We start from the raw sequence: 9,164 nt of genomic DNA, 5'->3' as shown, positions 1-9,164 counted from the left end.
ATTCCACAACTGTGAAATCCACTGTTTGTTTAAACGTTCATTTGATAGAATATCTCGGATCTAGGAGTGAAAGACATCAAACCTTTCTTGGGGCAGATTAGTGTTTCATCCTACCACCAATCTTTTGTTCCTATAAGGTTAGGTACAGGACCGAGGGTGCCCCTTCTGTCATGTTTTAACTTGCACATCGGTAGCCTCCCTAGTTTTTTATCTTAAATCACATGGGATTGAAATAAAAATGGCTAAAATTGTTGAGAGTTTAAGCTGTGGGTGCATGTTGAAGAATTTATACAGTTTTATTTGAACTGCAAGCACTTGCTTCCATGAAAATGTGACGCAGGAGGACCTGAGATGCTAATAATACCACTGGTGAAGAATCTCCAGTGATGTGATTTCCTGATATGATATTTCTTTGAATGATATACACATATTCTGCTATACCAAAGTGTAAAATAAGAGTTACTCTTTCTTCCTCCGGTTATTTCTGCATTGAACAGTGGACCTCGTGATATTTACCTCAGCTCTCAATAATGATGCTGAAAATGCAGTTTTTTTTTTTTTTTACTCTCCCTCGCTGCTGCAGACAGTACCCAGCATCCACGAAGGCAATAATTGTTCTCCTTGCTTTTCCAGGTACTGCAACAGGGAGGTGGAAGGAAGAGCGCAGAGTGGGGATCCATTTTTCACATATATGGAAGGTTTTGGAGCTGCACGAACGTCACAGAGAGGCTTCCTTTGTTGCTGCAGCTTCTTTCGTTCCCCCCTCTCTTTCCATCTCTGCATTTCTTGCTCTTGGCACTTCTCTAATTTGCAGGAGGAACGGTTCATGCTTTTCCACAGCTTTCTTGAACTTGAGAGTGATGAAGGCTTCCGTTTTCTAACGGGCCTCCATGTCGTGCAAGCTCAAGAATGCTGTGGGAAAATGTGGAGCGGCTCTGGTTTTGTCGTGTGCTGTACAGAAGTAGCATGTTGAAGGTGAAGATATTGGTAGGCCTGAGATTGCCTGGGAGGCGACCCTCTCCCTTCATCTTTTCTCTTAATTTCCTTCTGTCATAGACAGTTGAACAAAGAACTGGTTTTGTTGCCACTGGAGAGAATTGAAAAGGTACAAGACCATCGAATGCTGTAAGTTGTGTTCTTCTTAAGATCTTCATCATAAAACATTTTAGTGAAGATGGAAATGAAAAGAGTTGATAACTGGTTGTCATCGTTTTCTTGCATTATATACATGTGATGTGTGTGTGAATTCTGCTACCCAACTTTATTGGCCATGGAATAAGATGATCTTTTAGACTCCAGCCATACAAATGGGTTAAAAATGTTTGAATTTGTCTGAAGAAAAGAAAATGTACATACATGCTTTATAAGAAAACAAAACCAACATTTTATTATCTTTGAAAATAAAGGGTCATGATCTCACACTCACTCATCTATTTAGATGGCTTTCTTTTTCACATATACATTTACATATTTCAGCCTCCTCTATGATGTAGATTTTCGTGTGTGTGCCTCTCTCTCTCTCTCTCTCTCTCTCTTCTAGCCTTTTTAAGTTTTCAACAACTTTTAGAGGGAGATGTTATAACTTATAATTTTTGATTTGTTGGGCAAACTGTGCAAAGTTCAAGATATGTGCTGACAGACCTATATGAGACGTATGGAAGATCAAGGAATGACATTTTAGCATAGTCACATATAACTTTTCAGAGTTTTTCTTGAGTATAATACAACAAACTTGAAAAAAAACGGAAAAAACCCGAGAAAAATAGGTTAAATTTTTTAAAAAAAATAAAAACTATAAATGAGAAAAAAATAAAATAAGTGAGAAACTAATAACACAAACATCAAAAGAACAAATAAAAAAATTAAAAAAAAACTGTTTGGCATTAAAAAACTAAAAAAAATGAAAAAGTGAAAAAAACGAGAAAAAATTGCGTTAAAAACGGGTTTAACATTTTTTTGAAAAAATGCTTTTTTTTAGTTTTAAACAGCCATTTAATTTATTGCATTTTCTGTGATATTAAATAGTAATTTATTAAAAAAATGTCGTCTATAGACTTTTTTTCTTTTTTTTTTATATTCATTTTTTTCTTTTTCAGTATGAACTAAGGGTGTTTTAATTACTATGTTGCAAATGGAGACCCAACAATGTACTAATTGGCATGCATTGCCGTTCCACAGAACTCAGAAAGAGCTCTAGACCATAAAGGCAAGGAAAAAGAGAGCTCTAGATTTTACGCGGGCTCTGGGTTCTCCTCCTGCTCACCGGAACCACTGGATGCGTCTTGCATGGTTGAAGAAATATTTCCTGGTCTTTGGAATGGTTGATGAATATTTCATTCATGGAAGACTTCTACGTATTTGTATGACGGCCCTAATTATAAGCTTTGTTTTTCTTTTAGTTGGTAGTTAATGACCATGGCTGAAGGGCCCTTCAATCCGTGGTTGGTACTTAGTGACCTCTCTCTCACGCGTTCTCGATGTCTTCTGCTCTCTCTGTGTGTCTCTCTCTCTCTTTCACGCTCTCTCAATGGCTACTTCCCAGCAGCCACTATGATTCTCTCATCCGCGCTGCGAGACAGTCCATCGGAACCGCCGTCGACAACCTGCTCACCGTTAGCTGCCGGAAGAAGCCGCCGAGGACCACCCGATTTTGCCCTAATTCTAGTGTGGCTCTGTCTCCCACTCTCTGAGTCGCTTTCATGACCCGATTTTGCCCTAATTTTCTGCTTTCTTTGTTGTCCGTTTCCATCATTTAGCTATTTGGTGGCCGATGATTTCCCATTCCGAGCTTCACTTTCAATTGTTGTTGGAAATTCACTTCTTTCAGTTTTCTCAGTTAGTAAGATGAAGTTGTTCCCTTTCTTTGTTTGCCTTGGTGGATAGTGGTAATTCGTTTGCGGTTTCATGGATTTGATGGTTTCAAGAGATCATCTCATTGGAAACTCCTAGTTCTGGGGCTATTTGGGACTCGGGGCTTGTCTTTTTTGTGATGGGGATGCCTCAAATGTGAAGATTAAAGAGCTCTGGTTTGAATTTACCACCTATCGCGGAACTGTTATTTTATTCAATAACAGCCCCAGTTGGCCCATGTCAATTGGAGACTCTCTCCTTTCTTCTTCGTTAAGAGGAGTCTCTCTTGGGGGGTGTTTTGTAGTGACGGACAGCCTGATGCATATATTGATAGCATGAGAGGTCAGGTCTCATAAACTAGTCGTCGGATCCCAATAAGGGATCCCAATAAGGATACCAAATCGGGGAAGTCACACTCGGTTTTTTACTTGGCAAGAGGAGACACCGGGCGAGGCCCCGGCAGCTGAGCACGTAAACCCTCTATAGCAATGGGGATTTTTTTGCCTCTTCTGAACAGCTGCTGAGCAACACTGTTCTGACGGCTGCTGAGCAACATTTGTTCCCCATCTCCCTCACTTTCTCTCGGTTGCTCTTCTGGATTGCCACCCCGACGATAGTTCTCTCTGTCTCTTTCTCTCCTTGTTATGCTATAACAGGTAGTTTATACTTTTTTTGTCTCATTTTGATAGGAAAACATTAGCTAAGCATGATGTCCTCTTATTGACGTTGCTTTTTGTTTGATTTTTAATTGTTTTACCCTTTCATTGACGTTGTTTTCTTCCTAGTTCTCTTTGTTCTGCTTATTAAGGCTGTTTCTTGCTTGATTTATAATTCTTTTTACCATTTATCGACATTGTTTGTCGTCTGGGCTTTTAATAAAGATTATAAACTTATAATGTTATATATGTTTGGCGACTTTTCTATAGTTCATAAATCATAACTTACTATGGTTATTTATTTTTATTATGTTTTATTGTTAATTATTATGTATATTGCTCTTTATTTTATCTATCCCTAATTTTTAGGAATTTTTTAAAATGTATGGTATTTTCTTATACTTTTTTTCTTTTTTTCAAGCTTGCCATTTAAGCTCCAAAACGATCTTTGTGTCTCTTCTTTCTACAGTAAAAATTGTTAGCTGTAAACTAATACACGTTTAACAAAATTATGTATTTCATCAAATCCTGAAATACTTCAAATTTCTCATTTGATCCTTCCAAAGTCACACGGACTCTTCAGTTTTTGTTAACGCACCAGCGTCGATGCAAGTTCAGTGCAATTCGGATTCGCATCCAGGCGCAGTGAACAGAAGCCAGGGTGCGAACCGCACCCGACCATTTTTGTCAACGCGTCATGAACTTTGTCCGTTGATTTTTTTTATTTTTTTTATTTTTTTTAAAAAGTATTTAGGGCACGATCATGCCCCTTCCCGCTTCCCGCTCCTTCCTCCGTCCACGCTCTCTCTCGCATTGAAGCACCCTTACAGTGACCGACGCCTGTGTTTTCGACGGTCGGCGGAAGGTTGTTCCTCCGGCGCGATTGCAACCAGACGGTTGGCAGGTGTGTTGTTCTTCCGGTGGGCGGCAGGTGTGTTGTTCCTCCGGCGGTAGAATTTTTTTTCCTGCAGCTTTCTCTGGTTCTTCAAATCCTATCTTACAGTCCCTTTCTTTGTTTTATTAGTCTATTATGCGCGTAGTTTTTACGTCTTTTCGTTTTCTTTTTGTTCGTTTTTTTCATTACATGTTAGTTTATAACGATGCATCTTAGTTTGGTCTCTGCCGTCTGAATAAGTGAATGTTCCATTGACTGTTTTTATTTGTTTTCTGTTTCTATTTTTTTGGTTTCTGGCGTCATGACTGAGCCAGACAGCCACTCAAGGCTTATGAGTGCTGCTAAGCCTGGAATAATGCTATTTTTCTGTTCTAAGTGTTATGTTTTAATTTTTTAACATTAAAATGATTAAATCAGTGACTTTTTTTGCTGCAGCCTGCACTGATTTTTACTGTTCTACAGTTTGACTTGTTTAGCATGTTCTGTTTAGCATTTCCTCTTTAACCACGTTGTGACTGTGTGTAATGGGAAATGGGTGGGCAGTGAGTAGAAGGGCTGAAGGGCTGGGGAGGAAGAAGGTTGGCGTTCACGGCATCCATTGTATCTAAGAAGTCTAACGTTCTTTGGCGTAGAATGTTGACATTTTTTTCTGAAGGGTTGACTATAATTTATATAGAATTTTTTAGGCCCATCAAACAACCAAAAAATGTATTTGGATAAATTTTCTATGCCCGTCAAACACTAGCTCATTTTGGAATGAAGGAAAAAGTCTCTTCCACCCTATTTCAGGAATTTTTTCCTGGATAAAATTCGTAAGAATTTTTTTCTATGACCATCAAATGCCCCGTTTAAAGAAATTGGTCTGATCAGGACAAACCTTTTTTTTTTAATTAGAGAATGCAGGGCAAAAAGGTTAAAATTTGACCTTAATTGGTACATTCAGTGCTGTACTTTTAAAGTAGAGTTCCACTATCTCTTTACTGTTACACGCTTATTAAGATAGCTTGATTGAATCAATATTGTTGTTCATTCTCTATCTCCAAGAGACTCAATTTGTGATTCCACTTTATATGTTATGTGTTCGAGTTATTGTTGGTTTCTCATTTCAATTTGTGTTCCATCATCATGCAATATTACACCCACATGAGATCATCTTTGATATTTCTTGTCTTCAGTGAGAATGTACACTAGAACCTAAAGGGTGTTTAGTTTTTCTAGTTGTGTGATCAACAGTTTGATCTCCGTGTAATGTGTACATTCTCGAATGGCATTAACCAATTTAGTGAATCATCGGTGCATTGTTTTTGCTTAAAATGAAATAGGTGGTTGCTCCATTGTGAATTGTGAATGGGTTCTTTTAGCTTGCTATTTTTTATAAGTAGTTGTGTGAATTTATTGGAAAAGGAGCTCATGCTTTTGATGGCTTATGTGTTTATTTGCAAACACAAGGTGATTGATCGAAGCCTGGAGCCCTTCGATTTTCTTCTTTGGATGTAGTTTGGCATGACAATAATATTTGTTACATGAAAATTTACTTATTATGGTGTAGTTACTTGATCTAGGTGAAGTTGAAAGCTTGCAATGGACCTTTCTCCTTTCAAGAAAGATGTCGATGAGCTTTTGGAAGAGTTCTCTGGGGTATGTTTTTTTTTTTACTTTGGTTTCCAATCACCCTTTTTCTTTTTGAAACAAAAATTATCTTCAACATTCATTAATTGCAGCAAAATGCTACTACTTTGGACGAACTGAAGAAGATCTGGCGGTCACACAAGTTTTCTTTTATTTATGAGGCCAAGCCTTTTGCTACTGATTCAGCGTTTCTTATGCAAGCTTTATATGCCCATGCAACTTGTATGCTGCTCTAACGTGAGATTCGACTAATGATTTTACTTATTGTCTTAGATCAAAATGATAAAAGTCTGTATGGCTTGACAACTTTTTCTATATTTTGACTTTGACAGCTCATATGGTATTTGGAGATTCTCTATCTCAAAGATTGGGGGCAATATATTGTCTCTACTGTCTTTATGAGACGCAGCCATTCAAACCGGCTTTCAAGATATATCTTTCACTAGGTATGACTTGTCTTCATTTATGGGATTGGGCTATATTACTGCATTACATTGATTACAATTTTTTTTTTTTATATATGCCTCTGAATTTCTTTCGTTCTGCAACAATGAGATGAAGCTAAAGCAAAAACGTAGTTTGTGCATTCCTTTGAGTTCCAAGAGCCTATTGGAGGGGGCAAGATAGATTAGTCTTGAGACTCCAACCATCTCCTACCTGATTCCAAACATTTCTCGCCGCTTCTGCAAGTCTTTCCTTTTTGTAGATCTGACTCAATCTACCTAACATTTCTGGGTTATCTTTCTATCAAATGCCTTATCTTGGTGCAATATCATAGGAAACATGAATCTGCCTGTCAATATGTGTCTCCAACTTAAAATTAACTGGAATATGAGGACTGCAAGTATGTGGACTTTGGATTTCAGAAAGTATTTTAAATAGGACTGTTTTATAAATTTCTAACTATGAGAACATGATCTACATGATTGATTTCAGAGGCTTATCTTTGGAATAACCCTATTATTGTTCATGGATAGGTTCTTTAAAGCTGAGAATTGATAATCAGTTATTTTAAGCTCAGAGTTGATGTTTGCACTTTGCATTAAAACTCAATCTAACACCTAGGTTATAGCAAGTGGACATTGACATATCTACATGTTGATATTGATGAAAGAAAGAAAAGAACAGAAATGCCTCATCCACATGCTGTCAGCATACTTGCAAGTAGGCATTTATATTACAGCAAGGACTATGAGGTAAGTATTACTTTTACCAGAGGAAACTTCTTCACCTTTATATCCTATTACACATATAATGGATGAGAAAAATGGGTTCTTGGAATGCTTAGGTCTTTTGCGTAACCAACTCATTTAGATATCAAGTTCTAAATGCTGTACTTATTAAACTTGGATCCTCTTATGAATCCTTTTTTTTTTTCTAATATTTATTGCCAACTATACATCTTGTGTAACTGTCATTATGCTCCATAATTAGTTTCTGGAGTTGATTTTGCTGGTTGTTTATCGTATTTCTCACTTCCATTTGACTTATTAGAAATTTAGAACTGTTTCTCATAATATTATCCGTAAGTATTTACTTAATGTGACACGAGCATTTTGATGGTTCTAATCACTAACCATCTCTTTTGATTTAATTTTGCAGGTGAGCTAAAGAAGCTTAGGGTGCTTGTCCAGGATGCAGAAAGAAATGGTGTTGCAGACGTGCCTGCTCTTGTCAGGAGGATGCTCTCAAAGAACATGTTCCTGTTTGGGTTTGTGGATAACAATGAAGATTCTATGTCAGAGAGGATTGCTGAACTTACGGAACTGCAAAATGTGCAAATGCGAGTCGCATATGACAAGTATCCTAGAACTCTATACATAGAATTCTTAATGAGATTGACTGTTGTATTTGTGCTTCAAAAGGCTAAAAGTTATGCTTCGTCTGATCAAGCAGATTGTTTTCAAAAACCCAGTTTAAGGAGTACGTGCACATGGATATGGTAAGTTCTTTCTTTCTTTCTTCTTTTGTTTTGTGTTATTTAATTCTCCATCTTAGAGTTTTTTTGTTTTTTCTGGCAAAGGCTGCAGCACTGGACCTAGAGGAACTGAAGAAAATCTCAAAACAATATGCTAGGGAAAAGGAGATAGCTATTGATGGTATCTCTCTCTCCCCCTCCACACACACACACACACACACATATATATATATATATATTTTTATATTATTCCTTTATGCTATATGAAGCTGCTGGGAAGACCCTGCCCGTTGAAGACATAAAGCATATAGGAGACGCCAATCTGGTAGGAGATGAAGTGGAGAAGATTGCAGGCTTCTGGGAGATGCAAAAACAGCAACTTTATCAAAAAACTGGCATAGAAGTGCCAACAAAAGATGCAGAAAACAATGAATTCGGCATGGAGTTGGAAAACCTTTTGGCAGACTGAACCTATCATGTAATTTGTTACATGTCTCTCTATTAAAGCAATGGTTACGTCTCTATTCACCTAATGCCATGCATGCGCACTTTATCTAAGCTTATAAAGACCTAGTTTGTGTGGGCCAATAAGCAATCCATCGATGTTTGAGGTCAAGCATGTGAATGGGGTTTCAGGTACTTCTCTTTCTAGAATGAGCAAATCAATCTTATACATTTTTATATTAACATGCTCATTGAGTTCGTGGCTGCGAACATACTTGATATTTACTTTCATACAAAACGAGAGAGCTGTTTCTCGTGCAGTTAAAAATTGAACTATTCTTCATTTGAAGAGGGTTGGGAAATTTCGAGTCGTGATCCTGAGATGTGCAGAAGCGACGACAGCTCATTATGTCGTGCACTATCTTTGCTAATGTTCGCAGAAGCCAAAGGACAGATAAATACCCGTATCAGTTAACTCTTGTGCATCCCGCTTTGCTTCTAAGGCAAATCCTTCTATGGTATGCCGTCTACTGCGAAGTAAAGTGGTCAGATCTTCCATGAGTGTCACGTAAGTTATCTGACCTTCACATGCTTAGCGTCCACAACATACCATGAAAGAAAAGGATCTTTGCTTCAACAGAATGACACTCTGTTTTACGAGGTTCGGCAGAGTGCCTACGTCCTCAATAAAGTTTGCTTCACTCAGTTTTCATTAGAAATCTCTCTCTCTCTTTTTCTCTCTGTACAATAATGATGGGTGGTCGTATTTAAC

General features: G+C 37.7%; 1 protein-coding gene across 9 annotated transcripts; it reads left to right on the top strand.

Annotated features, from left to right (window-relative positions):
• Positions 1-557: 557 nt before the first annotated feature.
• LOC116253080 (uncharacterized) lies at positions 558-8,481 on the top strand. Of its 9 annotated transcripts, none has more exons than XM_050077534.1 (9): positions 558-1,105; positions 2,179-2,664; positions 5,964-6,039; positions 6,123-6,252; positions 6,363-6,476; positions 7,633-7,831; positions 7,927-7,972; positions 8,054-8,129; positions 8,218-8,481. In XM_050077534.1, exons 3-9 carry the CDS (start codon positions 5,983-5,985, stop codon positions 8,415-8,417), a joined length of 822 nt encoding a protein of 273 aa, XP_049933491.1. In that variant the 5' UTR covers positions 558-1,105; positions 2,179-2,664; positions 5,964-5,982; the 3' UTR covers positions 8,418-8,481. The 9 variants fall into 9 exon arrangements, with proteins under 9 accessions (XP_049933491.1, XP_031483687.1, XP_031483691.1 ...); XM_031627827.2 differs by having other exon boundaries at positions 5,951-6,039; XM_031627831.2 differs by lacking the exon at positions 2,179-2,664.
• The last annotated feature ends 683 nt before the right edge of the window (positions 8,482-9,164 follow it).

Source organism: Nymphaea colorata, chromosome 4 (assembly GCF_008831285.2).
Source record: "Nymphaea colorata isolate Beijing-Zhang1983 chromosome 4, ASM883128v2, whole genome shotgun sequence".
NCBI lineage: Eukaryota > Viridiplantae > Streptophyta > Magnoliopsida > Nymphaeales > Nymphaeaceae > Nymphaea > Nymphaea colorata.
The sequence above is the reverse complement of the archived record's forward strand: the minus strand, read 5'-3'. Positions and strand labels throughout refer to the sequence as shown.